Raw genomic sequence first — 25,656 nt, forward strand, 5'->3', positions numbered from 1 at the left:
GACCACTCTGGTCATTAAGAGGGCGGAGAGCTCCCTTATCAGTACCTCCTGATGCACTACTGGCCCCCAAAACGGGCACAGAGCGCAATTTGGAAGGACATCCAATAGATTTAATTTGTACCCTTGATGGGCGATGGACAGAACCCATTCGTCCGAGGTTATTCTGGGCCAATGATTTGTGAAGAATCGCAGCCTGCCCCTGACAAGGGGGTCCAGCATCTTGGGTACAGGTGGTTAGCTTATGCTCCCCATAATCCAGTCAAAACCCCGTCTTGGGATTTGACTTGGGCGCCAGCTGGGGCTTGGGAGCCTCCGCTGCCTGGGATGGCTGAAGGAGCTCACCCACTGTGAATGGGAGTGAGGGGCCGGAAGATAGTACTTCCTCTGGTGCTAGAAAGACTTCCTCTGACCCTGTCTCACTGACCTCCTGGCTGAGGAGGGCAGGTCGGAAGTGCTTGCGGAGGGTTATTGGAGGGTTTCTTAGTGGTCCTGTAACTGGGCTACCGCATCCCTCAACTTATCTCCGAAGAGATTCTCTCCCGTACATGACAATTCAGCGTGTCTTTCCTGTACCACCAGTCGGAGATCCAAGGCCCACAGCCATGCTATTCTGCGGAGGCCAATTCCTGCTGCAGAGAATCTCGATGCTGTTTCGAAAACATCGTAGGTTGTATGAACCTCATGTTTTCCACACTCTAGGCCCTTATGTACCAGCGACATGAGGATGGCCTGCTGCTGTTGAGGCAGCTGCTCGGCCACCTCCTGCACCTGTTTCCAGAGGTTCCGTGAGTATTGGCTCCTGTACAGCTGGTAAGAGACGATGCGGGCAATGAGCATGGCTCCCTGGAATATTTACCTCCCAAGAGCATCCATCGCTCTATGATCCTTCCCTGGGGGCGCCAAGGAGCGGGTTTGAGAGCGCTTGGCCCCCTTGAGGGTGGATTTGACTACCACTGATTGGTGCGGCAGCTGATGCTTATTGAATCCGGTAGCCTTCTGGTCAAGGTAAACCCCATCTGCCTTCTTGTTCACGGGAGGTACCTTGAGGGGGTGTTCCCAGATCCTCAGCAGCAACTCCTTAAGGATCTCGTGCACTGGGAGAGACATGATCTCCTTAAGAGCATCCACAAACTGGAGGATTTCCAGCATTTTGTGCCTGGCATCCTCCTCTGTCAACAACTGAAAAGGGATGGCTTTGACCATCATCTGTACAAAACTTGCAAAGGTTAAGTCCTTGGTGGAGACTTCCTTCATTTCTCTGGAGGAGATAGCTCTGAGGGGAGTCCCTCCAAGTCCTCGGAGGAGGAATCTACAATATCATCCCCCAGGAGCCATAAGGAACCTCATCCTCACTGTAGTCTACAGGGGATGGGACCCTAGGTGCCTGGCCTTTGTTCAGGGGCATAGGCACAGGTAGCACCAGTGATGGACCCGGCAAAACTGAATGGGGGACTACAGGCCTCAGCAACCCTGCCAGCCTTGGTGGAGCTTTCTCCTTGGAAGAACCAGCAATGATCACCGTAACAGTTGGGGAAAACATCGGTGCCCTGCCAGGCATCGATGGCATCCTGGGAATCAATGCCAGCTGGGTCGGTAAAGCATCAATGAGCACATTGAGCCGTTCCAGCAGCACTTCCAGAACGGATAGTGCTGGCATAGATACTGTTGGCACCATAGGCCCGATTCCCTGCTCCACTGCCAGCTGGACTCGCAGCTCCAGCAACTTCTCCAAAGTTGCAGCATCCTCCGATTATTTCTGTAGAGGAATCTCACCCCGCCTCTGCCCCCATCGCCTATGGATGTCCAGCATTTAATTCTGGCCCTGAATTCTTCGCCACTTTCATCCATCAGATTCCCCCTTTCCCTATTCTTTCCTTCCTTCATTTATTTGATTTATACTCTGCCTTTCAGGAACTTCAGAATAGATAAGTAGCACTGGAAGCATAAACTACCTATAGTGTACACTTCCAGTGCTGGAAATGTCTTATGCTTCCTTTGCTGGAAGCATAAACTGAGTGTAGTTTACATCCAGCACTACTCCTCCCTGTAGCAATGCAGGAGCACCAGGCGCAGCAGTAAGTGTTACACTCCCAGAAGGGCAGAAGCTTATCATGGGGATCGGGAGGGGTCCGGGGGTTCTGCTCACAGCTGAAGACTATGGAGCCCAGTAGCTGCAAGCAGAGCCTTTCCCGCTTATGGATAAAGATAATGGAGGCCCCAGTGGCCGCGAGCGGAGCTCATCCTGTTCGCAGCTGAAGACTATGGAGGCCCTGTGTGTGTGTGTGTGTGTGTGTGTATGTGTGTAAATCTGTGTGTCTGTGATTTGGAGCCTGATTGAGGGTGTGTGTGTGTGTGAAAGAGCAATTTTGTGAGGGTGTGCTTGTGTGTCAGAAAGGGAACCCATGTGAAGATGGGTGAGAGTATGCAAGAAAGAAAATAAACCTGTGTGAGTGTGTATTTGTAAGAGAAAGATGAAGCTTGTGAGAAGGTATGTGGGTTTGTCTGCAAGAGAGAGAGTGCCTGTGTAAGGTTGTGTGTCTGCTTTCCATAGTGAGAGCAAGCATGTGTAGTAGTGCTTGAGAGAGGGAGCCAGCATATTTGTGCGTGTGTGTGTGTGCGCGAATGCATGCCTGAGAGAGAGGAGCCTGTATTTGTGTGTGTGTGCCTGAAAGAGAAGGAGCCAGCATGAGTGTGTGCCTGAGAGAGAACATGTGAGTGTGTGAGTGTGTGCCTGAGAGAGAGCATGTGTGTGTGCCTGCATACATGCCTGAGAGAGAGAGAAAGTGTGTTTGAGTGCATGAGAGAGAGAGGGAGGGAGGGAGCCAGTGTGTATGTGTGAAAGCATGTGAATGTGTGAGTTTTGAAAGAGCGTTTGTGTATGTTTGTGTGAGCAAGAGAATAAACCCTGTGTGTAAATGAGAAAGGAGAAAGTTTGTGCACCTCCCTTACCCTCCCATTAATCCATGACAATCTCAGGGTGACCGGAAGTGAAATGTTCCCAGGTATGGAGAGTAAGTGATTTTTTTTATTCTTATTGATTTTAATTAATTGGATGTTACTTGATCTGCATGTTTTGAAATATTTTATTAGTGTTTGGGAAATTTAAAAAAATTTTGAGTTTTTAATTATTGGATGTTATACTATTCATCAGCTGTTTTGAAATATTATTTCTTTTTATGAGTAAGATAGTACTATAATGATTGATGCTTAATATTTCTTTATTTTATTGCTTGATATTTTCTAAGGAATGGTGATGTTTCTGTTTTTCCATTGGTGTATTACACATAGTGTCTGACTTGTTGCAGCTTTTAGTGCAGTTTTTGTTTGCACTTTTCCATTTATACTTTATGGTCACTTTATTCTGTGTTTGGTGAGGGTCTCTCTGTATTCTGCATATGTAACATATCTTTTTTTTTCTTTTTAATAACACTTTATTGTTATCAATCAAAACAAGAACACCAGCTCCATATTGTGAACAGAAAGAAAAACAAAGAGATAAGTACAAATCAAATGTTTGAGAGCAAAAATACATTTACAAATATGATTCCCCCCACCAAAAAAAAAAAATCCGCAAATATACAAATGCTGCAACACGGTGTTGCAATATACTGTGAAATTAAGCAAGAAATCAAAGGAATAACATAACAAAGAAAGGGCTGTGTACCTTATCAGGCGTATAATACTATCAATACAATAGTTTATAACTATTTTCCAAAATTAAGAAAGAGATAGACAATTTGCTAATTTTAAGAAAAACACACATCCCATTCCTTCCCTGAAAGAGAACAACCCAGATCTATCTCCCAAGCTTGAATATACAAGGGTTTACCATACGGTTGAGAATTCAGCAACAGTAGTAAGGATTCAATATTGGAATTACTCTAGATATTAAGGATCTCTGACTTCTCCCAATTAACTTAAAGCCAGACACTTTACTAAAGTATCCCAAATCTTTTCTATAGAGGTCAAGGAAGTATGGGGGTCACTAACAGTAAACATAATATCATCAGCAAAGAGGGAAAGCTTAAATGTTTGCGAGCTCAGCTGAAACCCTGAGATAAGTTGATCATTGTGGATTTTAATAGCGAGGTGTTAGAGGACAACCTTGTTGGGTACCTCTCCCCACCAGAAAGAAGTCGGAGTAGCTCTCATTTACCTTAATACAAGCTCTAGGCTGATCATACAGTTTAAAGATCCAAGAGCAAAAGAATACACCAAAACCCATTTGTTCAAGGGTAAAAAATAAAAAGGGCCACTGTAGCAGGGCAAAGGCTTTTTCAGCATCGATAGAGAGGAAGATAGAAGGGATACTCTCTTTATGGGCCCACCACATAATATCCACTATCTTACGTACATTATCTCCGCCATCCTCCCAGGGATGAACCCTACCTGGTCCTGATGGACAAGCTGCCCAATAATGTATTGAGGCCAGCAGCTAATATTTTAGCCAATATTTTGAGGTCAAGCTTTAATACAGAAATGGAATGATAGGATCCACAGACTGTAGGATGCCGGCTGGGTTTAATAATAATGGTAATACCGGCCACATTAGAATCTAGAAGTAAAGATTCCCCCGAGCACAAAAAATTAGATACTCTTTGCCAATGGGCTACTAAAAAGGGAGCAAACTGTTTATAGAATTGAACCAACAATCCATCAGGACCAGGCGCCTTACCACTTTGAGATTCTTAATAGCTAACAAAATCTCTGGACTAGAGATTTCCTTGTCCAACGCCTCCTTCATTTCCTCTGTCAACCTAGGTAAGGAAAGATCCTGAAAAAAAGCCTCAATGGAAGCCAAGGGTATAAAAGCATCAGAACTATATATGTCCCCATAAAATTTAAGGAACCTGTTCCGAATATCAGTAGTATCTATCTACAGCAATACAATAAAGCTTTCCATCTACAAGTGTCTGCTCTCTGAGTTTAGCCTATCGCTGTGGTTCCCCATGGGGCCCCTCCCCATGGGAGGAGTCATCTCCTCTGCAACTAAGGGTCCACACGATGCCACAAACACAACACTCATGTCCTGTAGAGAACTGGGTGGGTCGAGGGAGAGAAAGATGAAGTAGGGAGTGGAACCAGAAAGCAGTCTGAATGCTTCATTCCTCAAAGTTCTCTCAAATCCTTATCTAACCGAAGATGATGTCCCTATAGAAGAATTTCATCATGTGACCAATCATAGAAAGACCTAGATGTGTTTTGGAAGTCTGCAATTGTTGCTATCTGATAGTTGGCAGGGAGGGCATTAATTTCAATTCATAGAAGCCTTGATGATTGACACTACTGTTGACAAGTTTCAACTTGTGCTAATTCAACCCATTTTTTTATTTTTGGTTTAATACCTTTCAGGCCCTGTAGGTATTCTTTGTATCTGTTACCATGTGTCCAATATACAAGTGTGCACATATTTTTCTATGTAGTTAACAGCATGACACACTGCTGAGGTTGAGGGCATTTTTAGTGTACAGAAGCTCAAACACTTGGAAAGACAATGACTTTCTCAAGAAAACATAAAAAGGATAGTTGAACTATTTCAATTCAAATAAAAATTGACATTTCACAGTGAAAACTTTGTAACATATCTTAACTTGATAAATTGTTGAATTTTGTACGTGGTATATTTTTTTATTTGCATATAGTTTAAATATTGTTTAGAACCAAACAATATGAATGGCTTTCAATAACAAAAATTGACTTGTTTTGCATAGTTTGAGGTGTGACCATTAATACAAAATTATGAAATGTATCAAATAATTGCAGTAGAATTTAAAAAATCTGTCACAGAACTTGCTAACTCTTGCTGCAGAATCTAGAAAAATCTGCCGCAGAAAGCCAGGGACTCTGATTTGGGATTTATTTCAAACAGTGGCAGTGGAAACCTGGAGAGGTGCATAGCTCAGTCTACAGTGATTAAGCCCTTCCATGTCTGCCTGGAGAACAGCTTGAACTCCCTTCTAGTTTCTGAGCTTTTTGTCCTGTCCTCTCTTTTCTCCCCTTAAGGCTGCCCCACCCCTCCAGCCCACCTTGCTCTCTCCTGTTCCTTTTCTCTTCTCTTTCTCTATCCCTTGCCCCCCTCCTCATTCCCCCTCCCTCCTCCCAGCAAGCAACCACGGTGAGTTTCCAGCGTCTCCCACAGAGGAACCAGTGAGCTCCAGTTTTAAAGAGACTTCAGCTCTAGAACACCGGTAAGAGTTCTGAACCCTGCCCTGGACTCCCCCCACCACCAGCTGCAGCAGCTTCCTGCAGGCCCGCACAGCAAATTAGGACTCTTTTTTTTCTCCTTCTTCAGCTGACGCCGCCTCTGGGTCTGCACCTTCTTTCGGTCACGCAGGCTGACGGGACTCTTCTTCCTTCTTCCCACCTACCTGCGCAGCCGACGCCCCCTCCTCCTTTCTGCCTACGTGGGCCCAAATGATGTCCTCTTCCGGGGACCACGCAGGCAGTTGTTTCTTTGCTACACCCGGAGTTTTCCAGCGTTGGTCCGGAGACCTGGAAATTCTTTCAGAATTCTGAGAGTTTCTGGACCAAATCTGGAAAGTACCTGGGTATGTCCCTCTCTAATCCTCTGCCCAGCATCCCTGTTCTCTCTTCCCTCTGCCCTGCATCTCCTTGGCCTACTCTCTCCCCCATCCTCTATCCGGCATCCTCATCTCTGTCCCTCCTTCCCTGCATTCCCCTGACCCTCTCTCTGCTCCCTACCCTCTGCCCAGTATCCCTTGCTCTCACTACCCTCCTCTCATCAACATTCCCATTCCCCTTCTCTCTTTCCCCTCGTCTTCCCCTCACTTATTCTCCCCACTCTCTCCTAACATCCCCTACCCTTGTCCACCCCCTTCCTTGCCCAGTAGAAACCCCCCCCCCCCCCTCTACTGGTTCCCCCTTGCTTCCCTGCCTAGAAGCAGCAGAAGCACTGGACATGTTTTTCCACACCTTACCTCATCTCCTTCATGAGGCTGGAACTCGAACCTCAGAGGTGGGCAGAAGGCAGTGCTGTTGGCTTCCATGACCTTTGCCTTGTCCCCAAGGGCATCCAGACCTTCCATGGCTCTCTGCACGGCCCCTATGCCCTCCTGTTGTGAGGCCTGCACCTGTGCTTCTGCAGACAGATATACCCGCAGCACCCGGCCCAAGGAGAGGTGGAAGCCCAGATCGCAGCACTGAGAAAGAGAAAGACGGACAGAGATGGTGACTGATCATTACAAGTCACCGGTACTCAACAATGCTCACAAGCATGGGCACAAATTTTTGTTTATCTTATGTTAATTGGGGGAAATATTAATAGTGTGAAATTTGAATTTGACTGGGAAATACCAGAAAGGAAGGTTTATAAATAATCTCTCTGCTTCCTTCCTGCTTTCTGTATACCAGATTCACATTCAAGAAAACTTTATCAGCAGGACAATTTGCACATGCGTTGCCAAAGTCATACATTAAGGAGGTTATTTTTACAAAGATTTATGCCATTAGCATAGCCTGGGGAGGAAGAGAGGCCAGTACCCCTCCCACTTTTGGCTCTTGCCCCCACCTCTAGCAGCAAAGTCATGTCCCATCTGCGTTGACAGTTATAGGTGCAGCAGTTAGAGGGTCTGGAGGCACTGGAATCACTGACAGTCAATGATTCTCTGCTCCTTTAAGAGGGATAACCTGAAGGGGAATAGACAAAGTCTTTCTGTTCACTCTCTCCTCTCAGCCCTTAAAAAGTTCAGGAATGGCTGGCCTAGGTGGAAGGCTGGAAGCCGATTTTATATAATTCCTCTTCAGCAGCCTGAGAGATTTATCAGTATATAAAGTTACCTTATATTAACCACAGAGGGAGCCTGAGAAAGAGCAGAGACAGGGCAGGGAGAGGGTGAAGAAATAGGAGATACAGCGTGTTGCCAGAAATTAAAAGGTTTTGCGCTACTGTCATAAAAACCATATAGGATGGGGTAAAGGATGGAGATGGGAGCAGAAGGAGGGAGGGCTGGCCATAGGGCCCACCCATGTTAACCTTAGGCTACCCCAAAAATGTAGTTCTGGCTATGCCCTGATTTATGCGCACAGATCCTGGTTTTATACACATAAATGGCCCTTTTAAAATTACCCGGGGGGGGGGGGGGAGCACAAAAGCAAATGTAAATGTGATTAAGTGTGCATTTTTACAAGCACTCCAAAGAGTTGTTCTGGTGGGTGGGAGCGGGAGAGGCTGGAGTTAGGGTAGGGACATGACTGGCATGTATAATTTTGATTTTCAAAATTATGCGCGTACATACCCATGCAGGAAGTTACACCTGCTCCCAAGCAGCTGCGAAATTTCAAAGTGGATGTATGCGCATAAACCCACTTTTAAAGCTGGCTGGTAAAAAGTACCTGCAGACTTGAGCCTTATGCAGGCTATATGAAAATTACCCTCTAAACGGGACAGATGAACTAGGCATTTTTTTCCCTCATAGATACAAAATGGGAAAAATGCTACAATGCTTTGAGTGCTAAGTGATAAAAGGAAAAGAATTATAGAATACAGAAGAGAAATCAGAAAGCCAATCCCCGAGTTCTGGTGATGCTTAGTAATATTCTCTCCTGGTTAGATAATGTTCCTGGCCTGGTGGCGGGATACAACATATTTGTAGCTGCTAATCCTTTTGTTTCCCCCAGAATTATTAAACAGATTTTTTTTCCTGCTCATTCTTTTGTGGGAAGTCTTTTAATTTCTCAGTCAGCTTTAGGAAATCTGCATCTCTGATATCTTTGGATTTTGCACAGTACAGGAGGAAATAAAACGTCTGTTTCTATTTCTCTAGCGCTGCACTACCTGCAGGGTGTGGCTTCTCGCGGGATTCCAATTCGGCCTTTGTCTGCACATTGGAGTCACTTAAGGCCTGACGTACATATCCAGGAACTTTTGAGCACTTTTTACCCTGAGGCTGGTATAGATTAGTGGGTGGGGGAATATATGTGAGCTCTCTATCTTTCATACCTCCAATCTCCCTGCCCTTCCAAGACAGACTCACCCCCCACCCCCTGCAGCCTCCACCTTCCTAAACCCCCAGACCGGAGTTGTCCCTGAAGGTCTCCTCTATGTAGCTCTCTGTCTGCCTCAACTACTCCATGTGTGCCACTCTGGCCTCCAGAGACTGGACTCGTCATCTGACAGCCAGGAGTTCCTTGCACCAGGTGCATACATACAAGCTCTCATCCACAGGGCAGATCATCATACATGCTGTGGTGCTCGGTGCAAAAGACTGGATAACCCCTCCCATCTCACTGCTGGACTTCTGGCTGCATCTTAAGTTTGGCTGAGTTGTTTAAGTTGCTAAAGCTGTTTAAGGAATGGGTATGTTTAAATCTAAGAGCTTTTAAATGTGATCATTAGGTATGTTTTATGTTGGTTTGCCAATGACCAGCAGCAGGACTAACGTTAGTCAGTCGCTAAAATTGGGGTTAACTAGGCGTTCTAAATCCTCCTAATGCGGCTGCGCCCGGGATGGGTGGGAATCAAACACCAGAAACTGCTTGCCCAGGAACCAACCAGGTGTTAAACTTTCCCAGATCAAGTAAGTGATCTTTGCAAACTCACAGTTTCAAACTTTGAAACTCTCCATCTCTCTGTGCTTCTCTGACTCTCCATCGCTCTCTTTCTCCTTCTCCACTTGAGTTACATATCTTCAGCTGTCTCCACCTCCGCACCCCCACCCTCTACATTTTCTGGGTTTTAATCCAGTTAAAGCAACATTTCTTTTCCCCTGAGAAGCCACAAATAAGAAGGGTGATGGGGTGGGCAGGTGCATTACCATTAGTATGCCCCCGGCTTCCTCTTTAGCTTCCTGCTAATATGTTCTAGCTCTCTCTTTCCGGCTCCTCTGTTTCTGATTTATCACCTGACAGAATGGCTTTCCCCTACACACACACACACACACAGATACAGCACAAAATAGATACATGCAAGGATATGAACACAGATACAAATACAAACTCACACACTGTCGTACCCTATGCAAACATCATAGCCCTGGCTTTCAGTTCCCTGCCTCACCCACACTGAACTGCTTATACCCGAGGAGCACTGAAATATGAGGACAGTTAAAGGCTTCCAGACCCATCCACTCTAAGCTGTAGCTGGGTTCAAAAAAGGTTTGGATAAGTTCTTGGAGGAGAAGTCCATTAATGGCTATTAATCAATTATACTTAGGGAATAGCCACTGCTATTAATTGCATCAGTAGCTTGGGTTCTTCTTAGTGTTTGGGTAATTGCCAGGTTCTTGTGGCCTGGTTTTTGGCCTCTGTTGGAAACAGGATGCTGGGCTTGATGGACCCTTGGTCTGTCCCAGCATGGCAATTTCTTATGTTCTTATGTTCCCTTCCTTCTGCAACAATCTCTAATTTACCCCTCATTCTCCTACTGCTGAGGATCCTCTCTGCCTGGCTCCAGGCTTTACCCCTCATTCCCCCACCACTGAGGATCCTCCGTGCCTGCTCCAGGCTTTACCCCCTCACTCCCCCCACCGCTGAAAATGCGCTGTGCCTGCCCCAGGTTTTATCCTTCCCCCTCCCCCCACCGTGCCGTACATTATTCCTAAGTCTACCGCTTAGTCCCTTGATACAGAGCATCCTTTGCACTAAAAATGTTTGCCTTGCACATTATTTACACTGCAAGAAAAGAGAAAGGGAACTAAAACTGAGGATCCGCGCTGCGGCACGTCTCACTCACATCAATGAGGTCGCCCACGTCCCGGATGTAGTATTTATTCACGGAGGCGTTCACAGCAGATAAGTTGAGGAGGTAGTCATTGCGGGCCTTGGTGCATTTCAGCCGGCTGTCCTGAAACTTCACTTGCCTCTGTGAAGGATGGAAGGGAAGGGGGGGAGGAGGAAGAGGGTAAAGAGCAAAACAGGGAGGGAGGAGTGACAGGGAGGGTGTAAAGAGAGCCCAGGAGGAGAAGAGCAAAGGGCAGAAGATGGCAAAAGGATAAAAATGAAGAGGCATGAAATACAGGGAGAGAAAGGACCAAGCACCGAAAATGAATTATTCCATTCCTTCATTTAAAATACGTTTTTCTGTTTACTCTTACTGAGAGAGTACAGGCAAAACTATAACAATAGCAATTTTATTATTATTATTATTAAGCTGCTTTCTTAATTTTTAGATCAGGAGTCAGTACATGCGCATCTTCTTTTCCTTCAGGGGCCGAGTGCCATCTCCCTCTTTTCAGAACCAAAACTGACCCCTCTCCAAAGCACAGAACGCACGGTTTGTCAGTTATCTGCCTGGAGGGAGACTAAAGCCCACTGTTTGGATGACTGTAGAGAGCAAGGCAGGCGTTCTTCATAGCACCTTTAGAAATGAGAAAGCACAGGGCGGCCCCGCTGGGCTTGATGCTGCTTCTCTCCCCGGGCTGAGCCTTTCCTGAGGACTGCACGCAGGACACCTCCCGACTGCTGACATGCTGTGCTCCTTTTACGCCCTTATACCCCTTTTGTTGAGACAATACTCGGTCTTGCAGAATGTTAATGGAGAAATTTGTAAATGTTTGTCACATGGGTACTATTTTAACATCTCGTCTGGAAATGGCCACTGTCATGGCACGTCGACACGATCTACGCATAACCCTTTTCTCACGACCCCGCTTGTCTGAGCAATCATGCCAAATATTACTCTTAAAACATGCAAGCTTAAACTGGGAATAACAGTGTGCGTTCTGTAAGGAGGAAAGGAGCTCAAATCCTTAAAGGAAAATTAGTTTCTTACCTGATAATTTTCGTTCCTGTAGTACCAAGGATCAGTCCAGGACACCTGGGTTGTGACTCCGCACCAGTAGATGGAGACAGACTAAAACTTGTGGGCGGAGCATATATGCCCCTGTGCCAGTCACAGCCCCTCAGTCATACGTAATGTCAAAGTAGACAAAAGCCAAAAGGCAACCATAGCTAACCATACAACTTGGTAGGGAAAAGAAAACCAACACCCCTACAGGAACCAGACTCCCCAACCGGGAGAGCGAATGGATCAGCGTACTGAAAAACACAATAATGAGCGGACTCTCCGTTACTATAACGCAACACTGCGGGCGGGATCCTGGACTGATCCTTGGTACTACAGGAACGAAAATTATCAGGTAAGAAACTAATTTTCCTTTCCCTGTACGTACCAGGATCAGTCCAGGACACCTGGGATGTACCAGAGCTAACTTACCGAGGGTGGGAAGCAGAGAGTCCCGCTCGGAGTACCCTCTCTCCAAAACCCCCAGCTTCAGTAGCCTGAACATCCAACCGGCAATGTTTAATGAAGGTATGCAACGACTTCCAGGTATCCGCCCTGCAAAGCGTGTCGAATGAGCCCGAAGACCCACCGGCGGCGATTTTCCGCGCAGAATGTACGCAGAACCAATGGCTTCCTTGAGCCAACGGGCAATTGTCGTGCGGGACGCCGCAGCACCTTTCTTTGGACCCGAAGTTAACACAAACAGAAGATCCGTCACCCGAAACGGATTAGTAACCTCCAGATAGCGAAGCCGGGACCTCCGCACATCCAGTTTTCTCAAGTCTTTTGTTTTCGGGTCCGAAGACTCCGCAACCGAGAAAGCGGGAAGTTCAATTGACTGATTCAAATGGAACGACGACACGACCTTAGGAAGGAAGGAGGTAACCGTCCGCAAGGAGACCACCGAATCGGAGATGCGCAAGAAGGTCTCCCTACAGGACAGCGCCTGTAATTCTGAAAACACGACGGGCCGATGCAATCGCCACTAGGAATACGGTCTTCAAGGTGAAATCCTTGAGCGTAGAACGTTTCAGGGGCTCAAAACGGCACTGAGCATAAGGCTGAGAGTACCCAGTTGAGGTTCCAAGACGGGCAAGGGGGCCGCAACGGAGGACGGAGGTGCTTAGCCCCCCTAAGAAAGCGGGAGATATCCGGGTGGAGAGCCAGAGAGATCCCCCAGACCTTACCACGCAAACAGCCAAGCGCCGCCACTTGAACCCGAAGGGAATTACACGCTAAACCTTCGGCGAGCCCCGCCTGGAAAAAAAGCCAGAATATCGGGAATAGAAGCGGAAGTGGGGTCTAGGCCCCACTCCATGCACCATTCCTCAAAAAACTACCCAGACCCGAACATAAGCTAGGGACGTAGACTGTTTTCTGGATCTCAGCAACGTAGCAACGACCGCATCCGAATAGCCTTTTCTCTTCAACCGATACCTCTCAAAAACCATGCTGCGAGACAAAAGTGAGCCACATCCTCCAAACAGACGGGGCCCTGACGAAGGAACCCCGGGAATCCCTGTAGACGAAGGGGTGCGGCCACTGACAGCTGAACCAGGTCCGCAAACCACGGACGGCGTGGCCACTCCGGCGCCACCATGATCACATTGGATGGATGCAATTCTATGCGCCGTAGGATCTTTCCGATCATGGGCCACGGTGGGAACACATAGAGAAGCACATCCACCGGCCAGGGAAGCACCAACGCGTCGACTCCTTCTGTTCCCCTTTCGCGACGTCGACTGTAAAATCGCGGAGCCTTCGCGTCGTGCCAGGTGGCCATCAGATCCATGTGGGGCATTCCCCAAGTCCGGCGAATGAAGAGAAACGCCTCGTCCGCCAACTCCCACTCTCCGGGATCCAAGCGGTGACGACTGAGAAAATCCGCCTGGACGTTGTCGATTCCCACTATGTGGGAAGCCACGAGATGGCTGAGATGCCGTTCTGCCCAGAGCATCCAGAGCCGCGCCTCCTCCGCCACTAGAGGACTTCTTGTCCCTCCCTGGCGATTGATGTAAGCCACGGTGGTAGCGTTGTCCGACCATACCCGGACCGCCTGTCCGCGCACGAGGGGTAGAAAAGCTTGCAGCGCCAGACGGACCGCTCTGGTCTCCAGCCGGTTGATAGACCACCGGGTCTGCGACTGACCACAGACCCTGAACCGACTTCCAGCTCAGGCTGGATCGCGCCTGCCCCTCGAGAGGTAGATGTAGATAGAAATCCTCGGAAACCGGTTTCCAGAGGGAAAGCAATGAGGACTGCAGCGGCCATAGATGAGCGAACGCCCAAGGGACTAACGCCAGCTTGGATGCCATAGACCCCAGAACCGTCAGGTAATCGCAGACTCGTGGCCGGTGTAGCAACAAAAACGTAGCACCTGAGACTGCAGTTTGCATATCCGGTCCTGCGAGAGAATCACACTGCCTCGCTACGTGTCGAACAGGGCTCCAAGATATTCCAAGGACTGAGAGGTTCGAGATAACTCTTGTTGAAGTTGACCACCCAGCCCAGGGACTGCAAGAGCTGTAACACCCTGGCCACCGCCTGCCGACACAGACTCTGAGACTTCGCCCGGCTCAGCCAATCGTCGAGGTAAGGGTGAACCAGCAGGCCTTCCCGCCGCAACTGCGCCGCCACGACCACCATCACTTTCGTGAATGTCCGAGGCGCTGTCGCCAGGCCGAACGGAAGCGCCCGGAACTGGAAGTGCCTGCCCAGAATGCCAAACCTCAGAAACCGCTGAAACGCTGGTTGAATTTCCACATGAAGGTATGCTTCTGTGAGATCTAGGGACGCCAGGAATTCGCCGGGACGCACTGACGCGATCACTGACCGAATGGTCTCCATTTTGAAGTGAGGGACTCGAAGGCATCTGTTGACTCCTTTCAGATCCAGAATTGGGCGGAAAGTGCCGTCTCTCTTGGAGACTAAGAAGTAAATGGAGTACCGGCCCTTGCCGTACTGAGCGGCCGGAACCGGCGAGATGGCTCCCAGTCTTTCTAGTCTTTGGATGGTATCTAGCACCGCCGCCTTCTTCTTGGGATCCTTGCAGGGTGAGACCAGGAATTTGTCCGTTGGGATGCGAGCCAAATCTAACTCGTAGCCATGTTTTATCACGTCGAGGACCCATTGATCCGATGTCACGCTGGCCCATTCCTCGAGGAATAAGGATAGACGCGTCCCCACGTTTGGAACAGCGTGCCGAGGACGCGACGAGGGATGGGCCGGCCGAACTTCATTGCGAAGGCTTGGACCCCGCACCCGACGGGTCCCCTCCTTGCCGGCCAAAACGTTTGCCCCGAAAGGACTGCTGCCACTGGGTGTACCGAGAGGAAGACGGCCTAGGGTCCAGAGGATCTTTGTGGCCTAGACTTCCTGGGCCCCCTGAACCGGGCTCTGCCTGAAAAGGAAAATCTCAACCGGGTCCTATCCTCCGGCAGCTTAAACGCTCGGTTCTCCCCCAGGTAAACCATCAAATCGTCCAACTCCTTGCCGAACAGCAATGTCCCCTTAAAAGGCAAAGCCCCGAGGCGAGCCTTGGAAGAGCCATCCGCTGCCCAATTGCGCAGCCAAAGGAGACGACGTGCCGACACCGCTGCCACCATGGACCTAGCTGAGGTGCGCAAAAGATCATGGAATGCATCCGCGCCATAGGCAATGGCCGCCTCCAATCTGTCAGCTTGGGAAGCCTCCTCTGAAGAGAGACCCCGCATTCGCCTGCAGGACTTGAGTCCAGCGCAGACTAGCACGCATAGCAAAATTTGTGCAACTGGCGGCACGCACCCCTAGGGCAGAAACCTCAAAAATATTTTGAGTTGAACCTCCAACGTACGGTCTTGAATATCCCGGAGGGCTGTCGCTCCCGTGACCGGGATGGTAGACCTCTTCGTGACAGCTGACACTGCCGAATCCACCTTTGGGAGTCGGAGGAGCTCTAGCGCGTCCTCCGGCAAAGGGTAAAGTTTGTCCATGGCCTTGCTGACCTTCAGACCTAACTCCGGAGTATCCCATTCCTTGAAGAGGATATCCGTGGACGAAAAAATGAAAAACGACCGCCGGCCCTGTGAACCCAATCAGAACAGGATCCATATTTGCCTCCTGGCGGACCACCACCGGAGGAGCCTCAATCCCCAGCTCCTGGAGAATGGCCGGAATGAGTGGCGACAGTTCCTCTCTGCGGAATAGACGCACCACCTTGGGGTCATCCCCGTCGACGGCCTGCGCTCCTTTACCTGTACTGGGCTGCGCCGAGCCATCTGCTGCTGCCGTCCCGGCCCCAGGCAGGGGCTCCTCGGAGGCCTCTGTGTCCGCCCCGGAGGTATCTTCGGAATCCGAGTTCTGCGGCACCCCTCGGGGAAGCCGTTTGCCCCAGGCCGCTCTCTGGGTGGTCTTCGCCACCCTCCTTGCCATCTTCTTCTGCGGCGGGGACCGGTGGACCCTTGAACGCGAGGCGTCCCCCCGTCTGCGCTTGCTGCGCTTAGAACGGCGCAGCAAAAGCGCCAAATCTTCAGAAAACTTGCCCGAATCCGTTGCGTCGCTTTCCGAATGCCCCCGGGACTGGGGCCCCTCTGAAGGGACCTCCACCGCTGCACCCCGCTGCGGGGAAAGCGTAGGAGGTAAAACCGAGGCCCCCACCGTTTCCCGCGAAGCTACCCGGCCGGTAGACAAAATGGCCGCCATTCCCGCGCTGACCAGGAACGGGTCAGGAGGCCTATCAGGGGGACCCCCCCCTTGCGACGGCGATCGCGCGACCCGGGAACGGGCCCCCCGAGGAGCCGCCGACGATCCCTCGTCTCCCGGGACGCAGGCCGAGCAAAGCCCGTCCCGGGAGAGACGCGCGCGCGCCGAGTCGCAGGCCCTGCACTGCGAGCCGCGCGGCCCTGCAAAAAACCGCGGGAAAACAAAGACGCGCCGAAAAGCACTGAGGGACGCCGAATAAACACAAAAATTCAACGCGGCGAAAATCGGCGACCTCCCCCCTGCCGAAGACGCCCCCCCTCGAGCGGAACGGAGCGCAACGCCAGGGAACGGAGAGCCGACTGAAAACAAAAGTAAAAACACTTTTTTTTTTTTTTTTTTTTTTTTTTTTTAAATAAGAAAAAACGCTGTCCCAGGTGCTGAAAAGCCCTATGTCCTGCAGGGGTGAGTGAACCGGGCTCCCCGGTGTCACCCCTGACGCTGCTACTAGTCCAGCCGGGTCCTCAACCCTGGCAGCGGCCTCAACCTGGGGAGGGTAGTCCCCTCAGGACCTCTCAACTCCCCAGGGAGGCAGGGCAACTGGGACTAGAATTAAACAAGATTAAATAAAACCCAATTTGAAGAAAAAACCAAGTTAGGCCTAATAAAATCAACCACAAAAGCGAACCTGACTAACCACACAGAATCAGGCCCGACAGGGCTGTGACCAGACCTGCACCACCTACTGGAGACAGAGTAAGACTGAGGGGCTGTGACTGGCACAGGGGCATATATGCTCCGCCCACAAGTTTTAGTCTGTCTCCATCTACTGGTGCGGAGTCACAACCCAGGTGTCCTGGACTGATCCTGGTACGTACAGGGAATGATAATTTAAATGTGGTTGATACATTAGCGGTATTACAGATCCAATATCAACAGCTTGTTCTCGGAGACCTTAAGCTCCATGTAGACGATGTTAAGTCAGAATGTGCAGCTGATTTACTGGGTCTCTACGGCGGTAACAGGACTCATCCAACTTGTTCAAGTGTGATCCCCCATCAACAAGGACCTACACTAGATTTATTCTTCTGCCAAGATTTCACCAGCTTAGAAGCCTTCCTGTACCAGGGTCAGATCACGTCTTATTGTTGTGTAACATGAAATACGATAGATTTAGATGAACAACATAAAACTGTGAGGACAAAAGTTGACTTAGATACGTTTCTGTCCTACTGGACTCCTTTGCTAGAACAAACTCCATCCAATGGCACCACCAGTTTGATAAATTGGTGTATATGTTTAACTTTGTCTGAAACCTATGAAACTATAGCCTCAACTAAAACCATTTGTATCAGAGATTCACAATTAAATTTTCCTCGGCTCTTATTACAAGAAAAGCACATGCTTTGTAAATTAGAGCAATATTGGCGAAAATGACAGCAACCAGCTGAAAAACAGCATTGTGCTAATGTGGCTTTCAAAAGCTATCAGAAACAGGATCAAGCTGCTAAAAGCCTATTATTCTGAACATACGAAGGTGTTCCTTAACCAGTCTCCTGAACTTTTTCATGTGGTTACAGATCTGTAAATCCCTTCTGAAGATGCTGGCACCAGCTATGAAGTATTAACAACACTTTCTCAGTATAAGGTGGAAGCTCTTCATGCTTAAGTTATTTTCTACTGAAACCAGTCTTCCTGAGAAGCTGAAACAGACTAATCTTGCAGCTTGAACACAATTTAAATTTGTTACACCAGCTGATATCTCAAAACTATCTTCATGGTTGAAAACAACTTGTGTCCCAAAAGACCCATGGTCCTTTCTGTGCAAATCAAACTTTAAAAGAAACTACACATGATCCCCGGCAAAAAAATTATTAATGCTTCTCTCATAGAGGGATTTCTGCTGGAGATTTGAAAGATCTTTCAGCTGCGCCTTTAGAACCCTCAAACCACGTGCCGTCTCAAATTCAATAAGTTACATTTTTAGAATAATGGGCCCTAATGCAAATAAGATTTTAGACTCATCACAGACTGGTTTCAGAAAGGCCCATGGTATGGAGACATCATTACTATATTTAGCTGACTCCATCCGTGGTGAACTGGAGAAAGGAACCTCTGCACTATCTCAGCTGATGCTTGATCTCAGCTGCATTCGATACCGTTTCGCATGAAATTTGGGTATCACGACTTCAATCCGTCAAGCTAAGGTATTAGCATGGGTCTGGGTTTGGGGTTTTTTTTCTGGAGAAAAGATCACAAGAGGTGAGGCTGGGACATAAACGTTCCACCTGGAATGTAGCTAGATCAGGCATCCTTCAAGGGTCAGCCTTGCCAGCCATCTTAATGTTTATTTACAAACCCTCAGAAAGATGCTTTCATTTTTAGGTATTTACCAGAAAATGTATGCTGCCAACATTCAATTATTTCTCCCTTGCTCTCCTGACGGCGGTCCTCCCTTGTCAGCAATGTCAAACTGTTTTGGTGCTGTCAGCCACTGGATGTCTGCTAATAAATTGACCTTGAATTTACAGGAAACTGTTGTGCTCTTGTTAGGTGAACCTCCTCCTTTATCTGTTTCATCACAACTAATAGTTGGCAATTTAATGTTGCCCATCAATATGGAAGCACGTGATTTGGGTGTTTAACCTGACTCCAGACTGACCTTAAAGTCAAGAGAAGTTGCCTGCTACAGTTTATAAACCGGGGAGTGCTTTTTTATTTCACTCACTGACTTTAGGGCAGGGCTCCAGGCGCTGGTGCTTAGGGCGCCTGACTTATTGCAGTTCATTATATTTGGGGCTGCCAAAGACATTACTGAGAGTACCACAGACTGGTCCAGCACTCACCACTGTCTCTCGCGTTTCTGAGAGAATCACCCCGCTCTGGAAGGAACTGCATTGGTTGTCTATTTATCAGTGGAATACCGTTCACGGTATTAACGCTGACTCACAAAAATAGTTTGTAGTGATGGGTTTCACAGTTTGGCCACCATTCTGGCAGCTTATGCCAGTTCACAGCCTCTGCGTTCTTCAAATAAGAATTTACTTGTGATTCCACTTTTCAGAGAATTTAAATTACAAGAGAAACAAACCAGGGCCTCTTCTATCGCAGGTCCGAGTTTATGGCGTGCCTTACCAGATGGACTGCAAGACGAAGCAGATAATCTTGTTTAAAAAAAAAAAAAAAGTTATGGCTTTGCTTTTCACTCAAGGTTTAAGGTGAATTTTTAGCTGTTTTATATCTTATCCTTTCATTATAACTTGCAGATGCTGTTATTAATGTTAAATTGGTCATATATTTGAATGTGTGATGTTTTATCATTTTAATTATTTAATTTGTAGTATGTCATTTATATTTATGAATGTTGCTTGTTATCTACATTGGACTATTTAATGGATATACTGTGAAATACAAGACCGAACAAATGCGTAAATAAAATAAAGAGATAAACAGCAGCATCAAAGGAAAAATAACCAGCAATTTTACTGCCGGTCACTATGAGGCACCTTCCCTTCTTAACAAAAGAAAAAAAACAAAAAACCGTTTTATATACATGATGGAATAAACTTGCCTTTTCCACAAGCCTCTCTCCTTTCTTCAGGGAACCGCGCTTCTGGGCTTTGGAGGCATCAGCCCCCGAGGCATTCCCTCCTTGTTCCACTGACCGACCCGTGCGCTTCTCCTCCTGCCTCTCCGCATCTCGCAGCTTATGCTCTGCGGTCAGACTCTCCGCATGGTAGGTTTGGTATGTCTTCATGGCCTGAGGGGGGGGGGGGGAGGGGGCAGAAGTTGGCAAATGTTAGCAGAAAGCATTTTAGCGGGGAGGGGGGGGGGGGTTACAATTTTTTTCATGAGCACTGGTGGTTCTGCAAGCTTTGTTAACATTTTGCTGCCATTTGCTAAGTTGTTTAGAACGAGGGAGACCTCTTTTTCCATAGCAGCTCCTACTCAGTGGAATCTCATTCCTGTGGAATTGAGGTCTTTGGGTGATGTTAAAAGATTTAAATTAGAATTTAAAGAGTTTTACTCCGCCATGCTTATAATATGTAACAGCCTGGAGTATGTGTAATTCAGTTTTCAGTGAAAAGAATGTGAGAATATGGTTATTAGAAAAATGAGAATAATGTGAGTAGAGTAATGGCTATGAGCTTTCGTTAATGTCAACTGACAAATAATAAAAAACTTGATCTAGGGACATAAATACCATTATTTGGTAGTATTTTTCCCCCAGTTTCTGTGAAACTAAAAATTTTTGTCTGAAGTGTGTGTTTATTATTGTTTTTATTATGTATGTATTTTTTGTTCATCGCCTAGGCCTATTTTGTGTTAGGCGATCAATAAATTTTAATAAATGAAAAAAAAAAAAGAAATTTGCATGGATCTTCTTTTGGCTACAAATCCCAGCCCTATTCCCTTCCCCCCTCTCCACCTCTACCCACATCTTGCCACTGTTTCCTTCCTCTCTCTGCCCACACCTCCCCATTATTCCTCTTCCTCCCCGCCATCCACATCTTGCCACTATTTCTTTCCCTTCCCTGCTCCACCTCCTCACTATTCCCTTCCCCCTCTCTCCAGCCTTACCTCACCAGTATTCCCTCCCCCCCTATCTCACCACTATTCCCCCCTACCCTTTCCACTATACTTCCCCACCATTCCCTTCCTCCTCTCTACAGCTTTCACTGCCCCACCATTCCCTCCTCTCCCTTAAACCTCTATCTTGTCACCATTTCCTTCCCTTTCCATCCTAGCATTTTTCTTCTCCCTTTCTGCCCTCGCCTCATCAGCATCCCCCTTTCCCTTCTCTTCTTTACTCCCATCTTACCACTCCTCCCTTCCTCCTCTTCACCCCACCTCATCACCATTCTTTCCCCCCCCCCCCCACTCCCATCTTGTCCCATTCAGGACCAGTGCAAGGGTATTGGTTGCCCTAGGTGACCCTTCAGTCTTGTGCTCCCTCCCTTTACACACCTTAACCTACTGTTCAGCATCCCCTTCTCTCTCACCTTGCCCTCTGCATCCCCCTCCCTTTGTACAAAGTACCCAGCATCTTCTCTCTTTCTCCCCTCACCCAGTATATGTGCTCTCTCCTTCTCTTCCCCATCGTACTGTTTTCTGCCCCCCTCTCCACTCACTATCCGGAACACCAGTATTACCCCAATCTCTCTGCCCCCTTTTCACAGCACCTTAGCATCCTCTCTCTTTCTCTCTCCACTCTGCCCTCACCCGTCCAGCACCCTCTCTCTCTCTCCCCATCCCCCACCCCCCTCCATTCGGCGCCCTCTTTTTCTCCACAGGTCTCTGTGCACATTTTTAAAACTCGCGGGCCGGCATGCCAAATGTCCTGTCTGCTGATCTCGCATGATCACGAGATCAGCAGTCTGGAGCAGTCAGGAAGTGCTGTCTCGGGAGTTTTAAAAATGCTTGCAGTGCTGTATATTAAAAATGGGTAAGCAGCACCCAAAGATTTCCATGTTTTTTGCCGCAATCCCTAATGTTGGTAACTTAGGCAACTGCCAAGTTTGCTTAATGGAAGAACCAGACCTGCCACCATTCCCTTCCTCCTCTCTGCTCCCAACCTGGACAAACAATGCATACGAGCACCAGACACACAGGAATATATATATACATATATACACACACACAAATATAGAGACATGCACACTCACCACAAATACACACAAACAGAAAAACCATAGGTTTAGTTTGGGAGGACATGGGGAGGCGTGCTCTGCGGGCTAGTGCTGCATTGGCCATCTTCCCCCCCATCAGTAAGACCCCCTTGCCCACCCTCCATACTAAAGAAACAAACTACACCCATGAGAAAAATACAAAACACACACACACACATAGCACTAAGACATGCAGTGCTATGAAACAAAAGCAGAACTGACCCAGTTTCTATGCGGAGATATTTTGGGACAATCTGGTTCCCTAAGCAAGGATTTTGGTAGGCAGCCCGCAAGCTCAGTTTAGCTCACGGCCCTTTATTCGCATTGACATCAGAGAACAGGTGCAGTCAGTGCGTACACGTTATTTAGCAGGGAAAGGGATGGGTACAAAGCACGTCTTGACCATCCGTTTACAATGCCACTCTGCAGTTGTACAGACAGTTGAAAAGAGGCATCGAGACCAACTTTTTGATGGCCTAACCAGCTCTCACCATGCAGTAATACAAAGGAACGTGAATAAAAAAGCCCAAACAAACCGTGTGCTCCATAGTCAGTTCTGCAGCAGTGAATAATATTCCTCCCCCACCCCCAGACACGGTGAACAGCTCAGAAGTGTTGGATTGGCACTTCTAGAGCGCGGCTGTTTATATCATATCAACCAACGTCTTTTACCTTTAAATACTTGCCTGAATTACTTTTGATTTAGTCTGATAGCCATAACTACTTCTGCAGGCAAAATGCAGAATCTAAGTGTAAAAAAAAACCAACCAAAACAACCCATGATTTGAAAAAAAAAAAAAAAAAAAAAAGTTTATCAGTAAGTTGAAACTGAAAGGCGCAGAGCACTCACAGACATTGTGACACAGATGACTGAGGACAGAAAAGTGAGAAAGGGATGTTTACAAAGCACACACCAGCTGCAACTCCAAAGCCACATTCAGCAGGTCCTCCTGCACCTGCAGGCCCACGTCTTTGCTCTGTAGGAAAGGATAAGAAAAAAAAAAAAAAAGTCATTAAACCCTCCTCAGGAAAACAAGAAAAAAAGATTTTTAAAAAAAAGGGGGAAATTTAATTCATCGGCCACTTGAAATATCTGAAAGATTTAGTGCGTCATCTTCTATTAGCTGCCCGGTTTACTGTTGCCTCCTTTTGGAAACGTACTCCCTGCTTTGACTATTGGAAGAGGCAGGTTCGCAATATTGCAGACCCGGAAAAACTCAGATTACAGTCTTAGGCATGAATTGTTTAAATACGATGTAATACGGGGGACCCTACTACACGTTTATAGATGCACATGCCTCTGTAACCTAGCCCTGCTAGATAATTTATGTTAAGTTATATGCCGGGTAATTTATGCTTTAATTTTTGCTGGCACCTTGGCTTATACTGCTGCATGCTATTGAGTTCTCTTCTACTTTGCTACTGTCGGGCTGGATCCTCTTTTTATGTTTCGATGCGACGTATATGCTATATGATGCATATGTTGAAAAAAATATAAATAAAGAGTTTAAAAATATATATATATATCTGAAATAGTCCTTTGCTGGCACTGTTGGCGTTGACGTTTTTTGCAAGCTCCCCCCTTGCTCAGCCGCTTCTGCCGTTACGAATCTGAGCAAACCACGAGGGTGCTGCTGTGCTGATCTTCATCAGAGCCCCATGCAGGCATCACACTGATGCGCCGTCTCCGATGGCTGAGTGCCGGGGTCCAGCCCTGCCCCTCCTCTCAAAGGGACTCTGCTCAAACAAATGGTGAAAGGAACCCGTGAGAGGAGGGACGATGCTGGACCTGGCAGTCCCAAACGGAGACGGTGTCTCTCTAATGTCCAGATGGTGCAGGGTTTGATAGAATGGCCCAAGGCGCAGAGAAGCTCACAAAGACCATAGTCCCGGATTTCAAAAATCAGTGACTTTAGTAAAACGGGGAAGCAGCTTGAGGAGGAGCTGGCAGGTGAAGTGGAAGAACAAGGGGGCCAAATTAAAAGAAGCCATGATAACGGCAACAAATCTTTATGCAAGAAAAGCAAACAAAAGACGAAAAGGAAACCAATACGATTCTCCCAAGTAGATGAAAAAAAAAAAAAATAAGGGCAAAAAAGAGCATCATTCAAAAAGTACAAAGAGTCTGAAAAAAGAGGAACTCAGGGGAGAAGACTTGATGAAGCTGAAAGAGGCAAGGAAAGACATCAGGAGAGCAAAAGCGCACGTGGAAGAAAGGCTTGCCAAAGAGGCAGAGCGAGGTGGCAAAACACTCCTCACGTATCTGAGAGGATGGAACTGCAAGACTGAAAGGAGACGAGGGGCAATGCCTGGCGAGACGAGATAAGAAAAAGCAGAAATGCTAAACAGATACTTGTTTGGTGTTTCCTGGAGAGGATCCTGGAGAAGGGCCGCTGAGCGTGGGGGGGTAGGGGGAACCGCACCATTTATGGAAGAGGGCGCTTGTGTGAAACTAGCGAAAGTGAAAGTGGACAAAGCCGTGGGGCTGGATGGGGGGGGGTATCTCAGACTATGAGGGGAACTAAGAGAGGTGTTAGCGGGTTTTGCTAAAGGGGACGTGTTCGGTAGATCCTCGGACACGGGCATGGAGCTTGCTGCAAGATCGGGGAAGGCGGGTTGTGGTGATTTGCAGAGAGAAGGCTGGAAGCTAGAGGCCGGTCGGCCTTACCTCAGTGTTGGGAAAATAACAGAGACTCTGCAAAAGGAAAGGATAATGAACTATGTGCAATCCACTGGGCAGCATGGTTTTACCAGAGGATGACTGTGTCAAACCAATCTATTGATTTTTTTATTATTTTTTTTGATTGGGTGACTAGAGAATTAGATCAAGGGCATGCACTGGATGTGGTTTACTTGGATTTCAGCAAAGCTTTTGATACTCTCAAACATAGGAAGCTCATTCATAAACTGCACAGCCTGGGAGTGGATCCCAAGATAGTGGACTGGATTAGAAATTGGTTGACTGATAGACAACAGAGGATAGTGGTAAATGGAAGTCACTCGAGGAGAGAATGATAGCATGTCCGAGGGACCTTGAGGTACCTCAATGGGTGATAGTTACCACGGACGCCAGCCTCTCCGGCTGGGGAGCAGTCTGTCAATCACAGTCAGCTCAGAGACAATGGTCAATGAAGGAAGCACAGTGGTCCATCAATCGCCTGGAGACGAGGGCCATACGGCTGGCATTACAGAGTTTTCTTCCACTCCTTCGCAACCAGGCTGTGCAAGTTCTCTCAGACAATGCGATGGCAGTGGCCTACATCAACTGCCAGGGGAGAACCAAGAATCATCCAGTAGCTCTTGAAGCGGAACGGCTGATGACCTGGGCGGAACAACATTTAACCTTACTGACGGCATCCCACATAGCAGGGATCGACAACATACAAGCGGATTTTCTCAGCCGCCAGAAACTAGACCCCAGGGAGTGGGAGCTGTCATTGGAAGTGATGTGTCTCATCTCCCGCAGATGGGGTGTTCCTCATCTTGATTTGATGGCAACTAGGATGAATGCCAAGGCGCCCCATTTCTTCAGTTGCAGACGAGAACATGGAGTGGAAGGGGTCGACGCTC

At 47.8% G+C, this 25,656-nt stretch overlaps 1 protein-coding gene across 1 annotated transcript in view; it reads right to left on the reverse strand.

Moving 5' to 3' along the window:
- Window positions 1-25,656, reverse strand: part of ARHGAP4 (Rho GTPase activating protein 4) — a 141,016-nt gene that overhangs the window by 59,366 nt on the left and 55,994 nt on the right. Inside the window, exons 5-8 of the mRNA XM_029609599.1 lie at window positions 23,001-23,063; window positions 19,989-20,177; window positions 10,691-10,819; window positions 6,939-7,160 (exon numbers count right to left, since the gene is read on the reverse strand). Coding sequence (XP_029465459.1) covers window positions 6,939-7,160; window positions 10,691-10,819; window positions 19,989-20,177; window positions 23,001-23,063 — 603 coding nt within the window. The remainder of the gene's footprint in view (window positions 1-6,938; window positions 7,161-10,690; window positions 10,820-19,988; window positions 20,178-23,000; window positions 23,064-25,656) is intronic.

This window comes from Rhinatrema bivittatum, chromosome 1, assembly GCF_901001135.1.
Source record: "Rhinatrema bivittatum chromosome 1, aRhiBiv1.1, whole genome shotgun sequence".
NCBI lineage: Eukaryota > Metazoa > Chordata > Amphibia > Gymnophiona > Rhinatrematidae > Rhinatrema > Rhinatrema bivittatum.